Genomic DNA, 27704 nt, shown 5'->3' with positions numbered 1-27704 from the left:
GCATAATCAATGCTTGGAGTTTGTCAGAATGTGGGTTTTTGTTTTGTCCACCCGCCTCTTGAGGATTGACCACACGTTCTCAATGGGATTAAGGTCTGGGGAGTTTCCTGGCCATGGACCCAAAATATAGATGTTTTGTTCCCCGAACCACTTAGTTATCACTTTTGCCTTATGGGCAAGTTGCTCCATCATGCTGGAAAATACATTGTTCGTCACCAAACTGTTCTTGGACGGTTGGGAGATGTTGCTCTCGGGATGTGTTGGTACCATTCTTTATTCATGGCTGTGTTCTTAGGCAGAATTGTGAGTGAGCCCTCTCCCTTAGCTGTATATCCTTATGTACATATTCTTTATCCCCTTACACTGTGTATAAGACAGTAGTTTTGGAATTGTTAGTTAGATTACTTGTTGGTTATCACTGCATTGTCGGAACTAGAAGCACAAGCATTTCGCTACACTCACATTAACATCTGCTAACCATGTGTATGTGACAAATACAATTTGATTTGATTAGCTGAGAAGCAACCCCACGCATGAATGGTCTCAGGATGCTTTATTGTTGGCATGACACAGGACTGATGGTAGCGCTCACCTTGTCTTCTTCGGGACAAGCCTTTTTCTGGATGCCCCAAACAACCGGAAAGGAGATTCATCAGAAAAAAATGACTTTACCCCAGTCCTCAGCAGTCCAATCCCTGTACCTTTTGCAGAATATCAGTCTGTCCCTGATGTTTTTCCTGGAGAGAAGTGGCTTCTTTGCTGCCCTTCTTGACACCAGGCCGTCCTCCAAAAGTCTTCCCGTCACTGTGCGTGCAGATGCACTCACACCTGCCTACTGCCATTCCTGAGCAAGCTCTGTACTGGTGGGGCCCCGATCCAGCAGCTGAATCTTGCTGGACTTTCTTGGGCGTCCTGAAGCCTTCTTCACAACAATTGAACCGCTCTCCTTGAAGTTCTTGATGATCCGATAAATGGTTGATTTAGGTGCAATCTTACTGGCAGCAATATCCTTGCCTGTGAAGTCCTTTTTGTGCAAAGCAATGATGACATGTGTTTCCTTGTAGGTAACCATGGTTGACAGAGGAAGAACAATGATTCCAAGCACCACCCTCCTTTTGAAGCTTCCAGTCTGTTATTCGAACTCAATCAGCATGACAGAGTGATCTCCAGCCTTGTCCTCGTCAACACTCACACCTGTGTTAACGAGAGAATCAGCGACATGTCAGCTGGTCCTTTTGTGGCAGGGCTAAAATGCAGTGGAAATGTTTTTGGGGGATTCAGTTCATTTGCATGGCAAATAGGGACTTTGCAATTAATTGCAATTCATCTGATCACTCTTCATAACATTCTGGAGTATATGCAAAAAGAAACTGAGGCAGCAGGCTAAAAATAATTTTTGCGTCATTCTCAACTTTTGGCCACAACTGTATATACTGAGATCATGTAACAGATTAGGTGACAATTTGATTGCACACAGGTGGACTTTAACTAATTGTGACTTCTGAAGGTAATTGGTTGCACCGGATCTTATTTAGGGGCTTCCCAGCAAAGGGGGTGAATACATATGCGTGCACCACTCCTTTTTTTTATTTATTTTTAAACAAGTTATTTTTTTCACTTCACCAATTTGGACTATTTTGTGTATGTCCATTACATGAAATCCAAATAATATAAATTTAAACTACAGGTTGTAATGCAAGAAAATAGGAAAAACACCAAGGGGATGAACACTTTTGCAAGACACTGTATGTGAGGCCCCAGGACTAGGGGGTCCTGATTTGAAAAACACTGCATTAACATTAAGTTTGTTCCAAATCTGTAAACTCCGTCAATATCTAGCCTAATGTTCTTTGATAGCCTGAAAGGAGGTGGTTGGCAGCATTAGACTAATTTACACTTAATGACCTTATGAAGAGATTACAGCTAATTGGAATAGACAGGCACACCAGCAGAGCGCATAATTTGTCCATATATCAATTAAAAACACAAATCTCCATTTTTATTGCATAGTTGAGAATTCTGTCAATGCTTAAGATTAAAACATTTCCATTCACACAGTTGATTAGGCTAAGCTTGCATATCTAAATCACTGTATATGATAAACCCAGAATACAATCACGCATAAATGCAAGATCACATCCTACATTGGGTCCATATTCCTCCAGGTAGTGCAATCAGTATAGGTACAGTAACAACCCTCAGACTCCCTGAGGTAATTATGGTAGATACCAGACGTCCCAAAAGCAGTACAAACAAAGTTATTCATACAAAATAAATGAATAGCAGATGTGAAACAGCAGTGATGGGGAAAGGGGGATACCTAGTCAGTTGTACAACTGAATGCATTCAACTGAAATGTTTCTTCCGCATTTAACCCAACCCCTCTCAATCCGAGAGGTTTGGAGTGCTGCCTTAATCGACATCCACGTCTTCGGCGCCCGGGTAACAGTGGGTTAACTGCCTTGCTCAGTGGCAGAACGACAGATTTTTACCTTGTCAGCTCTGGGATTCGATCCAGCAACCTTTCAATACTTTTCAAAGCTTTGACATAAAGTAGTTAATTAAAAGCTGAATATACAAATAGGCCTAGATGTATGGAAACGCATGGATAGCAATCAAATATGAAAGTATGGAATTATAAATCTACATTCCACTCTTGAAAATAAATGAAATAACTATTATCGTAATACAATATCTTAGTAACCTGATATACTTTTTTGAACAGGGACAAAAGGCCATGTGAAAAATATCAGATTTACAAAGCTGGATGGGGACATGCATTGGTCATAATAGATGAATGGTGCAATCAGTGTAACCACTGCAACTTTTTGTTGTTTGAAAATCCAATCTGGGAGTGTGACAATATGATACTACTTCACTACAGCAGCAGGGCTTCTCAGCCTGAAATTGTGATAAACAGGGAAAAAGAGGTATACATTTCAATTAGAATTTTTTAGAGAGATTGAATTAAGAGAAAAGTTGTTTTTTTAAAGGTGGGAATAAGCCGGTACAACTGGAGTTCAGAGAACGGTACAACTACCCCAATAAACCCACCAAAAGACTAGAAATTAAATGATTTCAAACAAAACTCTAATCAAATAACCACCACTAATGAATCTATAGAATGACTTAAGGAATAGCCAAACAATAATTTGGGAAAGAAATATGTAGTACATATAAAGTACTACATCAAAATACCATAGTACATCAAAATCAGGAACCTCATATCAGTAACTTAGTACTTCAGCACACATAAGTAAAACATATAGCTCACACACACTATCTGTAACTGTCTAGTTAGTCATTAAAGGGAAACCTTGGGATTTCAGCATGCTAGCAGATACCCATAGACATCCACTCATTGTGCTAATGCCACTGACCTCTAACTTCCTTCATACTTGACACAGAGACATGATATCTACTAGTTCATCTGACTCTGGGGAAGTGGATAAAGAGCCTCATTGCCAAACTCCCGAAGTATCCTTTTAAGATGTCACAATCAACAGCTGCCTTCACTGAGGATCCTAAAAACTCAGCGATCAATATCACGCAACCAATCAATCAATTACAAAAACTGATTTAGAAAACATTTCTGTACGGTGAAAAACATGTAAATACAAAGTGAAGAAGCCTTAGACAGTATGATTCTTACAGAGGTGAATTTCTAAGATTTGACCAACTTGAATCCTTGGCCAGTGTCTAGTATGGCTGGGGGAAACCAGTTGAGTTTGACCCTTTTGAGGCACCGTAGGCAGACACTGCATAGCCAAAGCACGTTCAGCCCCCCACACCAGAGCGCTAACTGGACCACGGGGTAGGTCATCCTGGGGAAGTACATCCTCCAGTGTTGAGTGACATCACTTTCTGTGGGCAGGTGCAGTGTGTAATCACTCCAGTGCTTAGAGATGCCGTAGGCAGCGGTGACAGTCCTTCCCCTCTCTGACCACTGGACAGTGCTGTCTGCATTGCAGTTGTACTCCACCCACTGAGAGGTGAAGTCCCCAAGCTGGGGGGTGTCCTGGAGCTCAATATCCGTGGCTCGGGCTAGCTGGGCCCCCTGCACTGCCACATAAAGCCCCCCCACCTTCCTTACCTCCTTCACCCAGGGTAGGGAGTTCTCACTGTCCAAGACCAGGATGAGGCGGGAGCAGGAGTCATTGTTCTTTTCCCTCCACCATTCCAGGATCTTGTCCAGTTGAAGGGTGCCCCCTCCTGACAGACAACCACAGCACAGGGCAGAGTTAGAGAGAGAGCAGTGGAATGCTGTGGTGGACAGTACTTTATTTTGTGGTTTCAGTACCATAAAATAATGTGCTACAGAGAGTGAGTTAAAGTAACTGAGCTTCACAGAATGACAAAACTTCTAAGTGATTGGTACCTGCTAGTGCCCACTCCCCGCTGCGGTGGGTATGCCCACTGTAGAACACCACATAGGTGTCGTGGCGAGGCCCATCGGCTGTGCAGAGCTCCATGAAGGCTTTGAGCTTCACCTGTAGGGCTTCCAGAGTCACCCCGCTGGTGGAGTAGTCGCAGCCGAACGTCTCGATCATGTGGTGAGAGAAGAAATTCTGTATACTGTTCAACATGCCCGTGGAATGCATGTTCAACATATGTACCTGGTCCGGAGGTAACAGAGTGGGCTGCCCATCAGGACTGCAAGGGAGAGAGGAGGAGTGAGGATGATTGCAGTAAGGGTAAGTTATATTAAAGACTGTACAAAAGTATGTGCCCATGTGTTGAGTAAGTATAGTATAGTTTGTACTCTACAGTGCCTTCAGAAAGTATTCATACCCCTTGACTTGTTACACATTTTGTTGTGTTACAGCCTGAATTCAAAATGGATTAAATATTATTTTCCCCTTACCCATCTACACACAATACCCCATGACAAAGTGAAAAAAAATGTTTTTAAAGATTTTTGGGGAAAAAAAAGTATTGACAATTAAATACAATAGTATTTAGTATCTCATTTATATAAGTATTGACACACTTGAGTCAATACATGTTAGAATCACCTTTGGCAGTGATTACAGCTGTGAGTTTTTCTGGGTAAGTCTCTAAGAGCTTTGCACACCTGGATTCTACATTATTATTTTTTAAATTCTTCCAAGCTCTGTCAAGTTGGCTGTTGATCATTGCTAGAAAGCCATTTTCAATACGATTTAAGTCAAAACTGTAACTAGGTCACTCGGGAACATTTGATGTCGTCTTTGTAAAGCATCTCCAGCGTATATTTGGCCTTGTGTTTTAGGTTATTGTCTTGCTGAAAGGTGAATTGGTCTCTCCGTGTCTCATTGGAAAGCAGACTGAGCCAGGTTTTCCTCTAGAATTTTGCCTGTGCTTAGCTCTATTACGTTTATTTTTTATCCTGAAAAACTCCCCAGTCCTTAATGATTACAAGCATACCCATAACCAATGTGCCCTCTAATATGTGGTGTTCAATGCAGGCCTACATTGCATGAGACTTTTAGAAAACATTTTTAGATTATGATGGGCTTGATATGAATAAATTATATTTTACTAGATCTGTAACACCATGGGCCAAATAGGTGACTGTAAATTGCATTGTATTGTGAGATGCAAGAAACCACTTTACAAAATATAATGAATTATTATTACCATACAGAGAATTAGAACATGTAGTCTACCCCTCTACCTATTTGCATAATCAGGCCTGTCTCAAAATACAACACTGCCCTTGAATTAAAACATAAGCTTTTTTTTTCTCTCACCTGACTGGCTTTACAACAACAGCTTGAAATGTAGCCTACCCATTTTGTGCTCTTGTAGGAAACAGTAACTCCCCATTGCTGACCTATACTTATCTATAACTGGGCTAATAACTCACACCTAGCAAAGAATATCAACAAATGTGCACATGCGCAGCTCTGCACTCTGATCTGACGTGAATAGCGCATTCACTCGCTGATTAAAAGACCGCTTGTGGGCTACACCTGACGATAGAAGAATTCTCTGCCTCTGCCTACAACAAATTTGCAGACTTAATCCTGGAGGAAGTGTGCGGCTGCGCACACGCACAGTTTAGAGGGAATATATCCCAAAACATGATGCAGCCACTACTATGCTTGAAAATATTGAGTGGTACTCAGTAACATGTTGTATTGGATTTGCCCCAAACATAACACTTTGTATTCAGAACATAAAGTTAATTTATTTGCCACATTTCTTGCAGTATTACTTTAGTGCTTTGTTGCAAACAGGATGCATGTTTTGGAATATTTTTAATTCTGTACTGGCTTCCTTCTTTTCACTCTGTCATATAGGTTAGTATTGTGGAGTAACTACAATGTTGTTGATCCATCCTCAGTTCTCCTATCAGAGCCATTAAACTCTGTAACTGTAAGCTGAGTTAGGAAAGACACATGTATCTTCGTAGTGACTGGGTGTATTGATACACCAATTAATTACTTCACCATGCTCAAAAGGATATTCAATGTCTGCTTTTTCTTTTACCCATCTACCAATAGGTGTCCTTCTTTGCAAGGCATTGGAAAACCTCCCTGGTCTTTGTGGTTGAAATTCACTGCTCGACAGAGGGACCTTACAATTATGTGTTGGGTACATATATTGGGTAGTCAATTCAAAAGTAATGTTAAATACTATTATTGCACACAGAGTAAGTCCATGCAATTTATTATGTGATTTGTTAACAAATGTTTAACTCCTGGGCTTAAGGCTTGTCATAACAAAGGGGTTGAATACTTATTGACTCAAGACATTTCAGCTTTTCGTTTGTAATTAATATGTAAATATTTCAAATAAAACTTTGACATTATGACGGTATTGTGTACAGGCCAGTGACATAAAATCTCAATTTAATCCATTTTAAAGTCAGGCTGTAACATGAAAATGTGGAAAAGGTCAAGGGGTGTGAATACTTTCTGAAGGCACTGTATATATTTGGGTGTCCACTATCCATACATTCCTACCTGCAATAGTTGGTGGGGATGACCACTGCATAGCCCACACATGTGCCGCCTAGGCAGTTCCCCAGCTCATAGAAGAGGCCGTGGAACAGAGACTCCAGAGCCAGGACCAGCAGGAGCATACTCATAAAGACACTGCTGGAGGACTGAGACGCAGACAGACACAATGGGTCACATTCACACACTAACCAAATAAGGAGGACTATGAGGTTGAGAAGATGGCTCTGAATATCAATGACCTCAAAAACTATGGGAAAGTGTCCAATCTCAATTTATTTTACGCCAGTTAACATAGCTTATCAATAAAACAGACTAAGTTATATGAGCCATTAATGTATAACATTGCTGGTCTGGACTGAATAACAGTGCTATATCAATGACTGGAGACATACCTGCCATGATAAAGCAGCCAAGATGACAGTGGACACCAGACTGAAGAGCACCAGGCGTTCAGAGATGAGACAGAAGTGTCTGACTCCTTTAGAGGCCATAACCTTGTCTATGCAGCTGCTCCCGGCTCCCTGGGCCAGACACACCCTCTGGCAGTCACTAAGCTTGGTGTGGAAGCCCCACAGAGTGATGATGAACACCACGTGACAGATGGCCCAGAACACCCCACTCAGCACGAAGCCCGGGATCATCAGGTACCACCGGTCCAGGTCCACCAGCTTCAGGGCTGCCAGGATCCAGAAGCCCACCTGGGAACAAGGACCACAATGCAAGTAAGTCTCCTGTTGACTATGTGTTTTTATCCTCAATTATTTTTCGTGTGCATCATTGTACTCACATGGCTGGGGAAAATCTATATGCATTTTAAATGTGTCAAATAAAATGAATTCAAATCACCTCCGCCAGCAGCAAAGGCAGGAGGGACAACCTGCGCCACAGCCCCCTCCAGGCAAGGTAGGGCAGCCAGCGCTCGGTCACCGACAGCCCACTGAAGTACACGTCCAGCAAGGGGTCGCAGATCAGCTGGCTGAAGAAACATGCCAGGGCGAAGGGGTTGGTGGTGATGCCCAGAGCCTTGAAGAACAGCACCGCAGTGATGATGGAGAAGCAGACCAAGTTGGGCAGGGCCAGGAGAGCCTTCATGCGCAGGGCCACCATCAGAGTAGCCAGGGCCACCACCAGCACCACTACACTCATGGACTTCTGGATGAATAAGACAGTACTGGCGATGGCAAAGCCTGCCAGCTCCAGGGCCTCTGCTGAGGTGAGGAAGGCAGGGCGGTACCTGGTGCAGCCACACATCCTCTCCAGCAGAGCCCACAGCGTCCTCAAGACAACACTGGCCAGCAGGAGGTAGTTGGTAGCTTGCTCTTTGATGTTGCTCTCCAGAGTGGGGTTGTTGAGGAAACACAGGAGGCCAAGCAGGAAGCCAAACCACAGGTGGAGGAGGCTCAGGCTGACTTTTTCCATGCTGAAGTAATAGTACAGTATGCTTGCTATACCGAGGACAAACAGGGCCAGAACAAATATGATGAGGATCATGGGTTCCTCAGTCTTCTCCCATCGCACATAGAGCCCCAGGCAGAGTGCCACCAACAGGTTCAGACCAGACAGGTAGCCCAGACATCTGACAGAGGACCACATGTTGACCTCTCCGTTGACCTCCTCCAGTCTGGTCATCGCTGCATGCAGACAGTGACTGACACAGTACCGTAAGCGAAACATTTTGATATGGAAGAGCAGTTAACAGTTTGTTACAGCTGGTAACGTTATTAGTTAAGAGTTGAGGCAATTAAAACCTTTCCATGAAGCAAATTTAGCTAGCTAGATTGCAAGACCATGGCGAAAAATTTTTCACTCACTAGCTAGCCACCTTGAACTAAAAGAGCAGCAAACGTTGAGCTAGTGATAGGTCGTCTAAGCTAGCTACCGTTAGCTAGAAGTTACTAGCTAGTTAGCTAGTTTTTGGTAGTTAGATAGCTACATGGTTTTTGCTAGTTAGCTAGCTACATGATTTGCCGGTAGCTAGCTTGCAGTTGTACGACTGGCAGATGGTACGCTTGATTACATGGTCCGTTTGCTGTCTCTTCTTTCGTATGTAAATAGATACGTCTCATACAAACCTAGCTAGCCCAAATTAACTTATTTCACTTGAAGAAGCAGGAGACAAAAATACTTATTTTCCACTTCGAAAACTTTTCGGTCAAATGACTGCCGCCATCAAACTAGAACGTCCTCTCTACGTCACTACGGCAAGTCAGTAGTACAAACAGAGTGGCGGAAAGTCGAAGTTTGGAAATTCATAAAGTGTGATGACTAATCAATCAATCTAGACGTACTGTAAATGAGGCTCTTCCACTGAATATTACAAATACTTTATCAATATAGGTCAAAATATACTACACATTGATATACTTATGCCCTAACTAACATGATCAACACCTAGTAAGCAGATTGTAACGGGCTAATGTGATGCTCAATTAGCCGTTACAAGACAGGTAGTTTGGCGTTGCAGAGTTTGAGACCAACCTTGGCTATACTATCTTCTTTAGAGTCACCCAAACATGTATCTTCTAGAATGTTGGTGTCCAGTTGCAGGTGGTTCCCTTGAATTTAGAAAATGTACCATTATTAAAATAAATACAAATGTTATAATCCAACAATGCACTATCTTGTCGACTTCATATCTTCTCTCATTGATTGAGACAGTTGAGTACACCCGAAACTGCCGCTCGTCATGACACTCACTCACTGGTCTCGATCAATGAGAGAAGATTGGAAATAGAAACAATCGTAGCGTACCCATCATTGGATTACTTCATGAAGCAAAAACATTTTAATAACAGAGGGTTTTCTAAATTGAAACGAACCACCTGAAACTGGACATTTTAGAAGCACATGTTTGGCCGAATCGAGAACGAAGATGGTATCGCCAAATTAAGGTTGGTCGAAAAGTCTGCTACGCCAAACAGTACCTATCCTGTAGTGGCTAATGAAAGCATTACATTAGCCCGTTACAATCTACTAGCTCATCAATACCATGACTCAATTAGTTTACTTCAGTCCTATAGGGAAACAGTGAATGGAAGAGGACACAATAATCACACATGAACACTGCATTTCCATTCATTTATAAAAGAGAGAAGAAAAAAAATGCACACTGTCGAATTCCTTAATACTGAAAATGAAGCTATTCATGCAAGTAATGGACTTAAACTCTTGGAAGACAGATGAGATGTATCCCTAAATGCTAACTGGTACAATTGACAACGCTCAAGAAAATGAACTACAATGAGAAATGTATTTTGTATTTTCTGTTAAAGAGAAATAGTTTAAAGTACACCAAACATGAACTGACCAGAAAGTTAACAGATTTAGAGCATGTTGAACGCAAAGTAATTATTAATGAAAAATGACAAATTTAAACAAAATATATTGTTCTTAGGGTAAAAAAATTGAGCCAATGATACTTTGCAGTGGTAGATGGTAGTAGGTAGATCATTTGGGCAGTTGCACATGACAAACATTTGGCAAAAGAAGCCCGTTGTATGCCGCCAAGTGAAGTGTGAGTTTTCCAACACAGTATGGCATGAGAATCAGGATTGCAAAAACATTACTGGGGATAAGTAAGAAGGCACCTTTAGGATTACAGGTATCCTGACGTACATCATACTGTTTATACTAATAAGACTATGGTTGTTTGTGCAGCATCCCAAATGGCACCCTATTCCCCATATAGTGCACTAGTTTTGAGCAAGGCCCATAAAGAATAGGATGCCATTTGGGAGACCTAATCCTAAATCCCCCATGACAGGAATCACATGACTCATGGCAGCTGAGAGATTCATCTACTATTTATGAAGTAAAGTGCCACAAACAAGTACATTACAAACACATCCACACTAAGGCGAACATAAATACCATTTCCCATAAGATACAGTACTTTCAGGATACACCTGGCTATTGCTAAAATGCACTTTGATGGGATCAGAAGTTGCATGACCAATGATGAGACAGCAGGGTATTAGTGCAAAACCTCATTGAGGTGAATCATTTGGAATTGCTTGAGCGCTCATAACAAGATCATTTTAAATTGTTTGGAGTTCAAACTTAAGCAGAGTACACATTTAGTACTTTCATGTGTAAAGTGATAGTCAAAATGTACTTCCTGATGCAATGAATGACTCAGTATTTGTTGATACACCTATACTAGCAACCCATGAATGAAAAAATACAAAATCATAAAAACAAATAATATTTTTAATTCAGAAATGACGAATGCTAGTCCCATGTAGGATTACATGGTAGAGAGTGGCACTTGTAGCGCCAGGGTTATGGGTTTGATTCCCACGGGGGACCAGTATGAAAAAAGTATTAAAATGTATGAACTTACTACTACTGTAATGACAAAAATTTAAAAATGCTTAAGGCAAATGTTGCTGTCCTCAGATACGACGTAGAGTAAAGGAAGAGAGATGAACAGCAACTGACAGCTAGAGCTTTAGTCTCTTGGTCGACCTGTTTCACATCAGTGAACATAAGATGTTTTATCGCTACATACACCGGATAGGTGCAGGGAAACGTGTTGTTTTAAAAGGGTAAGCCATAATAGTACGGTGCCCCTGGAGTAAATTAGGGTTAAGTGCCTTGCTCAAAGACACGTCGACAGAGTGTAGGCAGTCTTTTTTGGAATATGTTACCAGTCCCCAAAGAGAAGCTACCAGCTACCTATAAAGAAGCAAATACATAAATACAGACATATTATTGATCTGATAATGTAGCCTAAGTATTGTTACAGAAAAGTGATTACAAACAAGGATGTAATGATAAAATGCTAAATCTTCTGGGTTACAACACTGAAGGTAAATTAACATGGATTAAAACCAGTTTCTTCACACCAGCACAGAAAAGAGAGCAATGACTATTTCACAACTCGTACCATGTTACACAATGAGAAAAACACAGTTAACAGTTTCACATTAGTAAAAGTAGTTACGTACACCTATCTTAAAGTTCTGAAAATGCTACAAATCTATTGTAAGAGTCATGAAATCAGCCAAACAAAATGCTGAATTAAAACGCCATTTTCACACACTTTTGGCTGAGAGTACAATGTATTTCTCTTCTTTTTCTTTTTTTAGAAAATGTAAATGCACACCAAGAATTAGAGAAATTCTAGCCTCACCTGACTAACATCTCAATCGCTCCACTCCAACCAAACTTGACAAACCTCTGTGGTATCAATCCATTTAAGAGGGATTTAAAGTCAGCGGCTTGCTGGCACTGAAGCACATTCACTGTCTAACTACTAAGAAAAAGCCTTTGAAGGAGTAAAGATTGCTTTTCTTCTGTTAGTAGAGTGAGATCAAAGATGTTTTTTTAAATCCAAGGGCAGACTTAATCTCAGTCTACCCTGAGGGTATTCAACGACCAAGTTTTTATTTTTAAAAACTACCTTATTTACTGACGTGTGTATTGTGTTGAGTGACTAACCATCAAAGATATTGAAAAAAATTAACTGACTTCTGTAAACATCTTTTTCTTTCACTCTGTGCAAACTGCATTGTTTAGTTAAGGAAGAGGAGGAGTGTGAGAAGAATGCAGCAGGTTCATTTGGTAGCGCAGCAGTTGTGTACAGACAGACTGTATCCCTCCCCCCTTGGGCCTAACCACTCGATGTTGCATGTCTGAAGGCTCTGGATAGGTATAAGTAGTGTGGCGTTAAAGAGTCACCCATATTGCTTCCACATTACAGATCTGCAAACATTGAAGGGTTATGGCCAAGAGGAGTGGTAGGGATCGAATTGGAACTGGTAAAAGAGAAGAGAGTAGCTAGTAGGGTTTTAGCTGGTCTAGCTCAGCTCTGCAGTAGAATGGGGTCCTCCAGCTCGTGTAGGAAGGGCACAGAGCTGCTCTGGCTCTCTCCGCTATCCGAGTCATATGGCGTGTCGGGCAGCTCCATGAAGCCCCACGCCAGCTGGTCGTCCTCGATGTCAGAGCGCACCTGAACTGGCACGTCGGTGTAGTCCTCCTCCTCGGGGGATTGGAAGTCCTGAGGAATGTAGAGCATCTCAGGGTAGTTACGGCTGACCAGGTCGCTGGTGGTGGCCAGGGACACCTTGCGGAAGGCGATGAGGTGCATGTGGGAGAACTTGATGTACTTGCAGCGCCTGAAGCCAAGCGACTCCACCGCCACGCGCCAGCTGCGCATCATGAGGGTGTGGCGGTTCTGGTGGGAGGAGTCTGGGGTGATGATGAGCAGCAGGCCATGCAGTTCCAGCAGCTCGTGGGCCTTCTTGCAGCAGATCCAGCGCTGGTAAGGCGAGGGGAAGTAGGACAGGAGCAGAGAGAAGACTACTACGTGGAAGAGCTGGGCGGGCAGGGAGTCGATGGGGCTACGCAGCTGTCTCAGGAAGGCTTCCACTGTGTCGCCAGCCAGTTGCAGAGGCTGCTGGAGCTGGAGGTTGAGGAAGTCACACTTGTATACACTCTGAGGGGAAAGGGTAGAAACAGATACTTTAGAGCAACACAAGCTGTTCTCATCATTCAGTGGCATTTTAGACCCATATCTAAGACGCACTGTTCTTAATCCATTTAGTTATTTAAATCACTGTCCCGGTAGCAAGTTAGTGAGTAAGACAGTAAGAGTCAGGACCTTCTAGCTGGGACCGAGGGAGTGATCACGGAGAGTAATAGTACATACCTCGACCGCAGGGACTATGTCAATACCGACTGTGAGGAACTCGTCAAACTTCAGGAAGGGGTTAAAACAGCTGCCAACGTCCAGCAGCCGCATTTTACCAAGCTGGGGGATGGATCTTCAACCAGAAGCTTTAAGTTAGCGTTAAGTATGACAGAGTAAGAATGCTTCATGAGAGCAGTAGCTAATATAGGTAAGATGTGTCAATATGAACACACAACAGAGTATGCTGAAACAGAACAAAATAGTCAGATAAAAATTGACATGTTTGATTTAACACTGTCACAATACAGTACCTGGGGATAGAGGAGCTATAGGGCTGATCACTCAGAGCTGTGGCCGACATGGCCATGGCAAGCCTGGCACTCTTCTCATCCTTCTCCAACATTCTTTTCATCCCACCATCCTGAAAATACTCCTGGCAAACACTGGAAAAATAGTCCCGAAACATCACACAATCGTATTAATGCCTTACTGTTAAAACAGTGATATGCTAAGAAATAAAATGGGGCAAATCCTAACTTTCCATTGGAATAAATGCATGACTAAGTGAAAATTCAATAAGCAGAAGTTAGGATTTACCCCACAGTGTTTATCGAAAGGGCTGGATGAGTCATCGGAGTAAGCATAGAGCAGTGGAGTTCTGAGCTAGTACAACACAGCCAGAGGGTTATTTACAAGGAATCCTTTTGTGGGGGACTATTTTACCTGCGACACCACTCGATGCGTCCCTCTCCCTCGCAGGTCTTGGCCCAGTGGTTGTCAGCCAGGTTCCTCATGGCCAGGGCGTATTCACTCAGAGTCTGTTCATCTTCACAGTGCTCTCGCCAGATTTTCTCAAAATCCCCCACTGTGGAAAGATAACAGGCAGCAGGAGGTTGAAACATAGTTAACAAAGGCAACCAAAATCACCTCACACCATACAGTATGACATACTGTATGACTACTAAGCACTGTAGGCTACATGAAAGTGGGCCAAACACTGATGCTTTGTTTTCCCATATCATCACATTGAAATTCTTCATTATAAAATGGCAGGAATTGAAATTGAAAGTTTGTCCTGTCAGTTTTGTTTCTAAAAATAACGCGCAACCGTAGTACGTACGTAGTGCACAATAAGCCAACATGAATGTACCTACTTATAAAGTGTGGCCATTCATTCAAGAGGAATCACAATCGTTCAGCCCTTCAGATGAAAACATCACAGGCTAACACCGCTGCTTCAACATTTTCAAAACAGTTACTCGTCATTATGTCTGGCATATCTGAAAACTGGATTTTCAATAGATGTCTTCACTTCTGTTCCTAGATCTAGATCTTCACAAATTTCCTGCAACTGGTCTTCCCAGACGCACAGCAGAATGTGTGTTTCGTGAGCAAACACGCTGATAAGGAAGAAATCCCATGACCACATGGGGAAAAAACCTATATCAGATTTGCAGAAATGAAACGACAACAAGACGGGCTGGAATAAACAGCAGTAGTACAAAACATGATTACTGTGGTAGCAATGCCAAGCAGACCAGATCATGCTTTACTTATTAACCAATCATGGTGTCAGCTGACAGGGTCTTTTCAAGAGCATCAGCTAGCCAGTCCTTCTGCTGAAGTGGAAAAGGACCTGTTGAATGCTACTTTTTTTACTTTGTGTAATTGCAATATATACCTACATACCAGTTGAAGTCTGAGGTTTACATACACCTTAGCCAATTACATTTCAACTCCATTTCACAATGACATTTAATCCTAGTAAAATGTCCCCTTTTTAGGTCAGTTAGGATCACCACTTTATTTTAAGAATGTCATGTCAGAATAATAGTAGAGAATGACTTATTTCAGCTTTAGTTCTTTCATCACATTTCCAGTGGGTCAGAAGTTCATACACTCAGTATTTGGTAGCATTGCATTTCATTTGTTCATTGTTTAACTTGGGTCAAAGGTGTCGGGTAGCCTTCCACAAGCTTCCCACAATAATTTGGGTGAATCTTTTTGCCCATTCCTCCTGACAGAGCTGGTGTAACAGTCAGGTTTATAGGCCTCCTTGCTTGCACACGCTTTTTCAGTTCTGCCCACAAATGTTCAATAGGATTGAGGTAAGGGCTTTGTGATGGCCACTCCAATACCATGACTTTGTTGTCCTTAAGCCATTTTGCCACAACTTTGGAAGAATGCTTGCGGTCATTGTCCATTTGGAAGACCCATTTGCGACCAAGCTTTAACTTCCTGACTGATGCCTTGAGTTGTTTCTTCAATATATCCACGTAATTTTCCTCCCTCATGACATGCCATCTATTTTGTGAAATGCACCAGTCCCTCCTGCAGCAAAGCACAACATGATGCTGCCACCCCTGTGCGTCACGGTTGAGATGGTGTTCTTCGGCTTGCAAGCCTCCCCCATTTTTCCTCCAAAACATAACGATGGTCATTATGGCCAAATGGTTCTATTTTTGTTTCATCAGACCAGAGGACATTTCTCCAAAAAGTACAATATTTGTCATCATGTGCAGTTGCAAACTGTAGTCTGGCTTTTTGTTTATTAATGACGAGTTTGGAGCAGTGGCTTCTTCCTTGCTGAGCGGCCTTCAGGTTGTGTCGATATAGGACTCATTTTACTGTGGATATAGATACTTTTGTACCCATTTCCTCCAGGATCTTCACAAGGTCCTTTACTGTTGTTCTGGGATTGATTTGCACTTTTCGCACCAAAGTACATTCATCTCTAGGAGACAGAACGAGTCACCTTCCTGAGCGGTATGACGGCTGCGTGGTTCCATGATGTTTATACTTACGTACTATTGTTTGTACAGATGAACGTGGTACCTTCAGGCGTTTGGAAATTGCGCCCAAGGATGAACTAGACTTGTGGAGGTTTACAATTGCTTTCTGATGTCTTGGCTGAGTTCTTTTGATTTTCCCATGATGTCAAGCAAAGAGGCATGGAGTTTGAAGGTAGGCCTTGAAATAAGTCCACAGGTACAGCTCCAATGGACTCAAATTATGTCAATTAACCTATCAGAAGCTTCTAAAGCCATGATATAATTTTCTGGAATTTTCCAAGCTGTTTAAAAGGCACAGTCAATTTAGTGTATGTAAACTTCTGACCTACTGGAATTGTGATAGTTCTAAGTGAAATAATCGGTTGAAACAATTGTTGGAAAAATGACTTCTGTCATGCACAAAGTAACAGACTTGCCAAAACAATAGTTTAACAAATTGTGGAGTGGTAGAAAAATGAGTTTTAAAATGACTCCGACCTTAGTCAGAAGTTTACATACACTTCAACTGTATACACATACATACCATTCAGCAATTTTTTTTTAGCTGCCCGGCATCTGAAAAAAACAGGCTGTAGAGCAAAAATACTAATAGGGCTGGATTCAAGCCGTAGCTCTGAAGTTCGATGTTACAGCGCAATTGAATTTTAAAAAGGTCATTTCCGATTGAGCCGACATATGCAGCGTTTACCTTTAATGCAGTCTCTGCTAACACGGGAACATTGCCTTTACATTTGATATCGCGTTGGTGCTTGCCTACGGAGCTGTGAGGGGAACGGCACCTCAGTACCTCCAGGCTCTGATCAGGCCCTACACCCAAACAAGGGCACTGCGTTCATCCACCTCTGGCCTGCTCGCCTCCCTACCACTGAGGAAGTACAGTTCCCGCTCAGCCCAGTCAAAACTGTTCGCTGCTCTGGCCCCCCAATGGTGGAACAAACTCCCTCACGACGCCAGGACAGCGGAGTCAATCACCACCTTCCGGAGACACCTGAAACCCCACCTCTTTAAGGAAAACCTAGGATAGGATAAGTAATCCTTCTCACCCCCCTAAAAGATTTAGATGCACTATTGTAAAGTGGCTGTTCCACTGGATGTCATAAGGTGAATGCACCAATTTGTAAGTCGCTCTGGATAAGAGCGTCTGCTAAATGACTTAAATGTAATGTAAATGTAATGTTCAGCGCTACAGACTGAATTTTGCCCTAGACGCTGCCCAGTTTGATAATCACAACATAAGAGCACAGGGCAATAACTTCACACAATCTAGACTTAAACTGTGGCACTGGATACTCTTTCAGTAAGATTAGCTAATTTGGGATCATGCATTGCTGCAACGCAACCAAAATATCTGCAGTTGAGAAGACTTGCCTCATGATAAACAGTCTGTTAGAAATGAGTGATGGGGGAGGGGACGATAAGTTACATGTCAGGATTTTTAAAATAAAATAATGTATGTACCTATTAAACAATATTAAACAGTATCCTATTAAACAATATGTTTCCTTCATAGCTTGTACTCTTTAAATAGAGAGCCAATTTGTTTTCAGCACTTTAATTTCCATGACTGATTAAAACTAGTTGCATGCTCTCTCGTCCCTCTGCAGCAGACAGTGCCTTCAGAAAGTGCTCACACCCCTCGACTTTTTCCACATTGTTGTGTTATAGCTGGAATTTAAAATTGATTAAATTAAGATTGTATGTGTCACTGGCTCACACACACAATATCCCATGATGTCAAAGTGGAATTATGTTTTTCAAAAATGTGAAGATGCTGGAGGAAACAGGTACAAAAGTATCTATATACACAGTAAAACGAGTCCTATATCGATATAACCTGAAAGGCCGCTCAGCAAGGAAGAAGCCACTGCTCCAAAACCGCCATGAAAAAGCCAGACTATGGTTTGCAACTGCACCTGGGGACAAAGACCGTACTTTTTGGAGAAATGTCCTCTGGTCTGGTGAAACAAAAATAGAACTGTTTGGCCATAATGACCATCGTTATGTTTTGGAGGAAAAAGGGTGATGCTTGCAAGCCGAAGAACACCATCTCAAACGTGACGCACAGGGCTGACAGCATCATGTTTTGGAAGGTGCTTTGCTGCAGGAGGGACTGGTGCACTTTACAAAATAGATGGCATCATGAGGCTGGAAAATTATGTGAATATATTCAAGCAACATCAAGACATCAGTCAGGAAGTTAAAGCTTGGTCACAAATGGGTCTTCCAAATGGTTAATGACCCCAAGCATACTTCCAAAGTTGTGGCAAAATGGCTTAAGAACAGCAAAGTCGAGGTATTGGAGTGGCCATCACAAAGCCCTGACTTCAATCCCATAGAAAATAGGTGGGTAGAACTGAAAAGGCATGTGCGTGCAAGGAGGCCTACAAAGGAGGCATACAAACCTGACTTAGTTACACCAGCTCTGTCAGGAGGAATGGGCCAAAATTCACCCAACTTATTGTGGGAAGCTTGTGGAAGGCTACCAAAAACATTTGACCCAAGTTAAACAATTTAAAGACAATGCTACCAAATACTAATTGAGTGTATGTAAACTTCTGACCTACTGGGAATGTGAAGAAAGAAAGAAATGGTGAAATAAATGTTAAAAAAAAAAAAAAAAAATTTAAACTACACTAATATTCTGACATTTCACATTCTTAAATTAGTGGTAATCCTATAAAACAGGGACTTATTACTAGTATTAAATGTCAGGAATAGTGAAAAACTGAGTTTAAATGTATTTGGCTAAGGTGTATGTACACTTCCGACTTCAACTGTAATTTTATGGTCCGTCAGTCAAGCAGTGAATTTCAAACATATTCAAACATGGAGGTTTTCCATTCCCTCGCAAAGGGCTCCTATTGGTAAAAATAAAAAAGCAGACATTGAATATCCTTTTTTAGCATGGTGGTTATTACATTTTGGATGGCGTATCAATATACCCAGACACTATAAAAATACAGGTGTCCTTCCTAACTCAGTTGCTGGAGAGGAAGGAAATTGCTCAGGGATTTCCCCACAATGCCAATGGTGACTTTAAATTAGTTACAGTTTAATGGCTGTGAAAGGAGAACTGAGGATGGATCAACAACATTGTAGTTACTCCACAATACTAACCTAATTTTTTAAAAAGAGTGAAAGGAAGCCTGTACAGATTAAAATATTCAAAAACATGCATCCTGTTTGCAACAAGGCACAAAAGTAATAATGCAAAGAAATGTGGCAAAGCAACTTTTTTTGTCCTGAATACAAAGTTATGTTTGGGGAAAATCTAATACAACACATTAGAGTACCTCTCCATATTTGCAAGCATAGTGGTGGCTGAATGTTATAGTTATGATAGTAATCGTTTTAAGGACTGGAGTTTTTCCAGGATAATTTTTTTTTTTAACGGAATGGAGCTAAGCACAGGCAAAATCCTAGAGGAGAACCTGGTTCAGTCTGCTTTCCACCAGACACCGGGAGATGAATTCACCTTTCAGCAGGACAAGTGTGGCCAAGTTACAGTTTTGACTTATATCTACAGCAAGACCTGAAATGGTTGTCTAGTAATTATCAACAACCAATTTGACAGAACTTGAAGAATTTTGAAAATGGGCAAATGCAAAAATCCCAGTGTGGAAACCTCTTAAGAGACTTACCCAGAAAGAGACACACAGCTGTAGTTGCTGCCAAAGGTGATTCTAGCATGCATTGACTCAGGGGGTTGAATACTTATCCAAATCAAGATGGTGGATTTTTTTTATACAGAATGTCAGAATTTTTCTTCCACTTTGATATAGTATTTTGTGTAGATCATTGACAAATAAAAGGACAATCAAATCAATTTTAAAATCGCCTTTTGTAACAAAATGTGGAAAAAGGTGAAAGAGTATGAATACTTTCTGAAGGCACTGTATGATGGTGAGCAATATTTTTGGAACATCCAATCGCAATAAAATCACAATACATATCGTATCAGCACCTAAATATCGTGATAATATCAAGTCGTACAGTTCCTGGCAATTCCCAGCCCCATTAGGAATACGTTTACTGGCAGATTCCTCCATTGGTTACGTCTGTACCGCCTGCCCTACATCTGAATGGAAGACAAATTCCTGCAAAGGCCAATAAAGTGAACTGAACCAGAAATGCCCATTCTTCTGACCTCTTTATGGTGTTTGGTTTGTGAACAATGATCTGTGAAGGGTCCAATAGTGAAAAGCATACCTTTGTTTTCGATGAAAGGACCTACATATTAGAGTTAATAACAAGGAGATAGGATTATGTCTCAATACTAGGCCTCAGACCTTTCAGAGTCCACTTTTTAAAAATGTAACTAGGCAAGTCAGTTAAGAACAAATTCTTATTTACAATGACAGCACACCCAGGCCAAACCCGGACGACGACTGCACTTTGAAGGACATGTTAGAAAATGTTTGTTCAAAACAGACAAGAATCTCAATTCAACAACTCTGGATGATATGTGCTCATACTATTGGCATAACATCACATAATGGATGCGCCTGAACTTGAGTTTACTTGTAGGGTCTTGTTCTTTTCAGTTTCAGAACAGGGGTGTATTCATTAGCTGGATTCCATTGCAAAACGTTTGCAAAATAAACTATAGGAACCAAACGGAGAGGGACCTGAATTTGTCCAACAGAAACTCGTTTTTGTTTCAAAACGTTTTCCGATTGGAGTAACCGGTTTCCGTTGCTAAACATTTTACAATAGATAAAACATTTTGCAACAGAGTCTGACTAATGAATATACCCCATGACGTCAAACAAAATGCCATACAACCCATGTTGATCTCTTTGCCAGTTCCCGTGATCCAGTATGTTACAATTGAACAACATTACCAAATCACTGGATGGCTGGCTATAAGAGACGCGATTATTATTATTTTTAAAATTCATGTCTGCCAAATCTAATGAGGGACAAACATTGCAAACAGCCTAGTTTAAAGTGCATACTGCAGATTGAAATGTTCACAGGCGGCCTTGATCGCCTTGATCTAGCTATAGTTTAATCGTATTTAAATTAAGTGAATGTAACGTTAGGCACATGTCCCATGATTGCATGACAATGTTTTTTTTTTGACAGTAGAGCAGCGAGACCCTGACATGTTGCCAGTCACTTGCAGTTTGTGCAAGGCCCCAAAAATAGGAAATAACGTTAGCTACCTAATCCGGGCCTTGTTTTCGATCAATTTAAATAGCCCGTTTGATGAGAGACGCCGTACTCCTGAATTGGGCAAAGCTAGCGTACCTTCTCTGTATTTTCTTCGCAGTTTTCTATGGACGTTCTTGACAACTCCGGACAGTTTTTCCTGCTCCTTCTTCTTGCACCGCGTTTCTTTCGGAATGAGAACGTAGCACGGCTCCAGTTCGGTTTCTGTCTCTCCTGTCTCAGCATTGTTCACCGGGTCCATAGTCCGACGACACTTCTGCTCCTCCTTCACGTCTAGCTACGAGCTAGCTACCGGTGTCGGCACCCGATCCACTAGCCAAATACGCGCGCGCTGATTGGTTCGCCTGGAAAGATATACTGTGGAGTTGACAACTGTATGACCAATCACAGAGCTGAAAACAGAAACGCCTTCTTATAGAATTTGTAGCGTCAGCATACAGTTGCATGTGCTGTTTGCTGTTTAAATTGAATTATACCAAATATTATGGACATACTGACAAGATACATGTCTCTCCGAGTCCGCCCACAATGGGAGTCGTTGTCCACAAAGTGGAACGGCGGGCTGTGTAGTTACCGGCTTTATTTTCTTTAGATTGGTGGAAACATCTCATTATTGTCATCTTCTTTTGAGTATAGCCCCATACCATGAATATGTGTAGCCATCTCGAGACAACTCCGATATCATTTTTTTTTATCGAAGTTGCCGTGATGTCACGTGTCGTGATGTCACTATTTATATCAGTACACTCATAACAATTTAATAATTACAAAACGTATATTTGATCACATAAACCTCACATAGCAAACAAGCCATTCATTTTTTATGTTGACCAAATTCGACACTCTCATTGACCTCCATACAAAAACTCCTTACTTGGTGGGCGAAACGACGAAGAAAAAAAACGCCACTTGCATTGAGGGAGACAGATTTTCTGCCGAGTTGGTAATCTCTCTTCCTCTTCCATGGCGTTGTTGAATATTTGTTTCTGATTGGTTTGAAGGGCATTCTAGAGCGTGGATTATTTAAGAAATAAGGCACGAGGGGGTGTGGTATATGGCCAATATACCACGGCTAAGGGCTGTTCAATATGTACGACCCATCTTGGAGTGCCTAGACACAGCCTTTAGCTGTTGTATATTGGCCATATACCACACACCCCTGAGGTGCCTTATTGCTATTATAAACTGGTTACCAACATATAATTAGAGCATTAAAAATAAATGTTTTGTGATACCTGTGTTATACGGTCTGAAATACCACGGCTGTCAGCCAATCAGCATTCAGGGCTCAAACCACCCAGTTTATAATTCCTTTTATAAACGGGGTGGTTCGAGCCCTGAATGCTGATGGCTGAAAGCCATGGTGTATCAGACTGTATACCATGGGTGTGATCAACAATTACTATTTACTGGTCTAATTACGTTGGTAACCAGTTTATAATAGCAATAATGCACCTCAGGGGTTTGTGGTATTTGGCCAATATACCATGGCTAAGTGCTGTATCCAGGCACTCTGCATTGCGTGGTGCCTAAGATCAGCCCTTAGCTGTGGTGTATTGGCCATATACCACACATCCTTAGACATAATTGCTTACATAACATACAGCATAATTCAATGGCTATAGTTCATTCTTACATTTTCTATTGAGCTGCTTTTGAAAGCAAAAGTCAAATTGAAAACATTATTGGTGTAACAGTATGGCTTCCATCCCTCTCCTCTCCCCTACCTGGGCTCGAACCAGGGACCCTACTTCAAGGTCTCAGAGCGAGTGATGTCACTGATTGAACCGCTATTAGCGCGCAGCCCGCTAACTAGCTAGCCATTTCACATCGGTTACACTCACCACCCTTTTGACCTCCTTTTCCGAAAAAAACAGTCACGGCACCAATGTAACAGTATAGCGTCCGTCCCTCTCCTCGCCCCTACCTGGGCTCGAACCAGGGACCCTCTGCAGGTGTGAGTGCATCTGCACGCACAGTAAGGCGAAGACTTTTGGAGGGTGGCCTGGTGTCCAGAAAGGCAGCAAAGAAACCACTTCACTCCAGGAAAAACATCAGGTACAGACTGCAAAAGGTACAGGGATTTGACTGCTGAGGACTGGGGTAAAGTCATTTTCTCTGATTAAACCTAAACACCTTTCTGATTGTTTGGGGCATCCGGATAAAAGCTTGTCCGGAGAAGACAAGGTGAGTGCTACAATCAGTCCTGTGTCATGCCAACAGTAAAGCATCCTGAGACCATTCATGTGTGGGGTTGCTTCTCAGCCAAGGGAGTGGGCTCACTCACAATTTTGCCTAAGAACACATCCATGAATAAAAAATGGTACCAACACATCCCCCGAGAGAAACTGCTCCCAACCATCCAGGAACAGTTTGGTGACAAACAATGCCTTTTCCAGGATGATGGAGAACCTTGCCATAAGGCAGAATTCATAACTAAGTGGCCCGGGCAACAAAACATAGATATTTTGGGTCCATGGCCAGGAAACTCCCTAGATCTTAAACCCATTGAGAACTTGTGGTCAATCCTCAAGAGGCGAGTGGACAAACAAAAACGCACAAATTCTAACAAACTCCATGCATTGATTATGCAAGAATGAGCTGCCATCAGTGTGGCCATCAATGTGGCCCAGAAGTTAATTGACAGCATGCCAGGGCGGATTGCAGAGGTCTTGAAAAAGAAGGGTCAACAATGCAAATATTGACTCTGTGCATCAACTTCATGTAATTGTCAATTGCCCTTGACAAATGCTTGTAATTATACTTCAGTATTCCATAGTAACATCTGACAAAAATATCTAAAGACACTGACGCAGCAAACTTTGTGAAAATTAATATTTGTGTCATTCTCAAAACCTTTGGCCACGACTGTACACCTGTTCTGAAATGCCCCAGAGTCTGCAACACCACTAAGCAAGGGGCACCACCAAGCAAGCGGCACCATAAAGACCAAGGAGCTCTCAGGTCAGGGACAAAGTTGTGGAGAAGTAGAGATCAGGGTTTGGTTATAAAAAAAAATCTGATATTTTGAAAATCCCACGGAGCACCATTAAATCCATTATTAATAAATGGAAAGAATATGGCACCACAGCAAACCTGCCAAGAGAGGGCCACCCACAAAAACTAAACCTGAAGGACTTGCAAAACTCCACAGCGTAGATCGGAGTATCTGTCCATGGGGTCACTTTAAGCCATACACTCCACAGAGCTGGGCTTTACGGAAGAGTGGCCAGAAAAAAAGCCATTGCTTAAAGAAAAATATAAGCAAACACTTTTGGTGTTTGCCAACGGGCATGAGTGAGACTCCCCAAACAAATGGAAGAAGGTATTCTGGTCAGATGAGAATAAAATTGAGCTTTTTGGCCTTCAAGGAAAATGCTATGTCTGGTGCAAACCCAAACACCTTTCATTACCCCGTGAACCTCATCCAGCATGGTGGTGGCAGCATCATGCTGTGGGGATGCTTTTCATCGGCAGGGACTGGGAAACTGTTCAGAATTGATGGAATGATGGATGGTGCTAAATACAGGGAAATTATTGAGGGAAACCTGTTTCAGTCTTCCAGAGATTTGAGAGTGGGACGGCGGTTCACCTTCCAGCAGGACAATGACCCTAAGCATTCTGCTAAAGCAACACTCGAGTGGTTTAAGGGGAACAAATTAAATGTCTTGGAATGGCCTAGTCAAAGCCCAAACCTCAATCCAATTGAGAATCTGTGGTATGACTTACAGATTGCTGTATACCATCGGAATCCATCCAACTTGAAGGAGCTGGAGCAGTTTTGCCTTGAAGAATGGGCAAAAATCCCAGTAGCTAGATGTGCCAAGCTTATAGAGACATACCCCAAGAGACTTGCAGCTGTAATTGTTGCAAAAGGTGGCTCTACAAAGTATTGACTTTGGGGGGTGAATAGTTATGCACGCTCAAGTTTTCAGTTTTTTTTGTCTTATTTGTTTGTTTCACAATAAAACATATTTTGCATCTTCATTGTGGTAAGTATGTTGTGTAAATCAAATGATACAACCCCCCCAGTCCCTTTTAATTCCAGGCTGTAAGGCAACAAAATAGGAAAAATGCCAAGGGGGGGAATACTTTCGCAAGCCACTGTATATTAGCTCCATTTAGAGGTGAATGCTTTATAATGTATTGCAGCCAATCTATAACGTGTATCCAAAGGTGGATGTAAGAGAACAGGTTGCTACGGTTTTAAAGTCTGGCCACAATGAGCTACTGGAGACATTTTTCCTGTGTGCATGTTGTTCCAGGGACAACAAAATAATGAGGTCCCTGGGCATGATGCTAAGAGCCTGGAACAACATATATTTAGGATGTTCCTGGGACAATATTTAGGCATAGAGATTCCATCCTCTCTGATTTTGCTTGATGTTCTTGAATTAAATTTCTGGCCTGGGAGCCTCTAGCAGCACTTGTAACGCTGGGTTACTTTGTCGCGACATACTGCCACCTAATGGTAGGTAATAATGAGACAGAATCCTCCTCAGACCTTCCAGAGTCCACTATGGAGGACATGTTAGAAAATCTTGTTCAGACAGGGATCTCAATTCAGCAACTTTGGATGAAACCATGTTCTCATACTATTGACATGAGGCCTGTGGCTCATTAAACTTTCCATTGTGGATGAGCCGTGTGAACTTTAGATTTGACTTGTAGGTTTGTGCTCTTTTTAGTTTCACAGGTAACAATGACATCACACAAAAGCCATTGGTGACTTTAACATTGACATGGAAACGTCCACAGACCCACTCCAAAAGGCTTTCGGAGCTATCATCGACTCAATGGGTTTTGTCCAACATGTCTCCGGACCTACTCACTGCCACAGTCATACTCTGAACCTAGTTTTGTCCCGTGGAATAAATGTTGTGAATCTAAATGTTTTTCATCAAAATCCTGGGCTATCGGACCACCATTTTATTACGTTTGCAATCGCAACAAATAATCTACTCAGACCCCAAACAAGAATCATCAAAAGCCATGCTAAAAATTCTCGGACGACCCAAAGATTCATGGATGCCCTTCCAGACTCCCTCCACCTAACCAAGGACGTCAGAGTACAAAAATGAGTTAACCAACCAACTGAGGAACTCAATTTAACCTTGCGTAATACCTTAGATGCAGTAACACCCCTAAAAACTAAAAACATTTGTCATAAGAAAATAGCTCCCTGGTATACAGAACATACCCGAGCTCTGAAGCAAGCTTCTTTGACGAAAAGATCATGATCATTAGAAAGCAAATTAGGGACTCCTCTTTAAACCTGTGTATTCCTCCATAGCTCAGTTGTCCTGAGTCTGCACAACACTGCCAGGACCTAGGATCAAGGGAGACACTCAAGTTTTTTAATACTATACTACCATGATTAAAATAATCATGGCCTCGAAACGTTCAAGCTACATACTGGACCCTATTCCAGCTAAACTACTGAAAGAGCTGCTTCCTATGCTTGGCCCTCCTATGTTGAACATAATAAACAACTCTCTATCCACCGGATGTGTACCAAACTCACTAAAAGTGGCAGTAATAAAGCCTCTCCTGAAAAAGCCAAACCTTGACCCAGAAAATATAAAAACTATCAACCAATATCGAATCTCCCATTCCTCTCAATTTTTTTTGAAAGAGCCATTGCGCAGCAACTCACTGCCTTCCTGAAGACAATGTATACGAAATGCGTCAGTCTGGTTTTAGACCCCATCATAGCACTGAGACTGCACTTGTGAAGGTGGTAAAATTACCTTTTAACGTCAGACCGAGGCTCTGCATCTGTCCTCGCGCTCCTAGACCTTAGTGCTGCTTTTGATACCATCGATCACCACATTCTTTTGGAGAGATCTGTCAGAAAGATATCAGTTTGTCTCTGTAGATGGTTTGTCCTCTGACAAATCAACTGTACATTTCGGTGTTCCTCAAGGCTCCGTTTTAGGACCACTATTGTTTTCACTATATATTTTACCTCTTGGTCATTTGGAAACATAATGTTAACTTTCACTGCTATGCGGATGACACACAGCTGTACATTTCGATGAAACATGGTGAAGCCCAAAAATTGCTCTCTCTGGAAGCCTGTGTTTCATACAAAAGGAAGTGGATGGCTGCAAATGTTCTACTTTTAAACTCGAACAAAACAGAGATGTTTGTTCT

General features: G+C 41.9%; 2 protein-coding genes across 4 annotated transcripts; both read right to left on the bottom strand.

Moving 5' to 3' along the window:
* Positions 1-1973: 1973 nt before the first annotated feature.
* tmem168b (transmembrane protein 168b) lies at positions 1974-9912 on the bottom strand. 2 transcript variants are annotated; one of them, XM_035789994.2, is made up of 6 exons: positions 9426-9912; positions 7794-8595; positions 7340-7645; positions 6951-7093; positions 4379-4653; positions 1974-4212 (listed from the first exon to the last, which is right to left on the bottom strand). In XM_035789994.2, exons 2-6 carry the CDS (start codon positions 8574-8576, stop codon positions 3665-3667), a joined length of 2055 nt encoding a protein of 684 aa, XP_035645887.1. In that variant the 5' UTR covers positions 8577-8595; positions 9426-9912; the 3' UTR covers positions 1974-3664. The 2 variants fall into 2 exon arrangements, with proteins under 2 accessions (XP_035645887.1, XP_035645886.1); XM_035789993.2 differs by lacking the exon at positions 9426-9912 and having other exon boundaries at positions 7794-9179.
* A 99-nt stretch (positions 9913-10011) lies between these two features.
* On the bottom strand, positions 10012-21885 carry bmt2 (base methyltransferase of 25S rRNA 2 homolog). 2 transcript variants are annotated; one of them, XM_035789995.2, is made up of 5 exons: positions 21627-21885; positions 14305-14446; positions 13893-14024; positions 13600-13714; positions 10012-13386 (listed from the first exon to the last, which is right to left on the bottom strand). In XM_035789995.2, exons 1-5 carry the CDS (start codon positions 21787-21789, stop codon positions 12754-12756), a joined length of 1185 nt encoding a protein of 394 aa, XP_035645888.1. In that variant the 5' UTR covers positions 21790-21885; the 3' UTR covers positions 10012-12753. The 2 variants fall into 2 exon arrangements, with proteins under 2 accessions (XP_035645888.1, XP_035645889.1); XM_035789996.2 differs by lacking the exon at positions 21627-21885 and adding an exon at positions 14736-14946.
* Between the last annotated feature and the right edge of the window lie 5819 nt (positions 21886-27704).

Source organism: Oncorhynchus keta, chromosome 17 (genome assembly GCF_023373465.1).
Source record: "Oncorhynchus keta strain PuntledgeMale-10-30-2019 chromosome 17, Oket_V2, whole genome shotgun sequence".
Taxonomy (NCBI): Eukaryota; Metazoa; Chordata; class Actinopteri; order Salmoniformes; family Salmonidae; genus Oncorhynchus; species Oncorhynchus keta.
The sequence above is the reverse complement of the archived record's forward strand: the minus strand, read 5'-3'. Positions and strand labels throughout refer to the sequence as shown.

Bases quoted from the DNA above. Each gene is read 5' to 3' on its own strand.
- tmem168b (XM_035789993.2), bottom strand. From the start codon at position 8,621: ATGTTTCGCTTACGGTACTGTGTCAGTCACTGTCTGCATGCAGCGATG. The intron at 4,654-6,950 runs GTAGGAATGTAT...TCTCCCTTGCAG, and splicing joins ATCCCCACCAACTATTGCAG to TCCTGATGGGCAGCCCACTC. The intron at 4,213-4,378 runs GTACCAATCACT...GTTGTCTGTCAG, and splicing joins CGGGGAGTGGGCACTAGCAG to GAGGGGGCACCCTTCAACTG.
- bmt2 (XM_035789995.2), bottom strand. From the start codon at position 21,789: ATGGACCCGGTGAACAATGCTGAGACAGGAGAGACAGAAACCGAACTG. The intron at 14,447-21,626 runs GTACGCTAGCTT...ATCTTTCCACAG, and splicing joins GCGAAGAAAATACAGAGAAG to TGGGGGATTTTGAGAAAATC. The intron at 13,387-13,599 runs GTATGTACTATT...CTTTCCCCTCAG, and splicing joins ACATAGTCCCTGCGGTCGAG to AGTGTATACAAGTGTGACTT.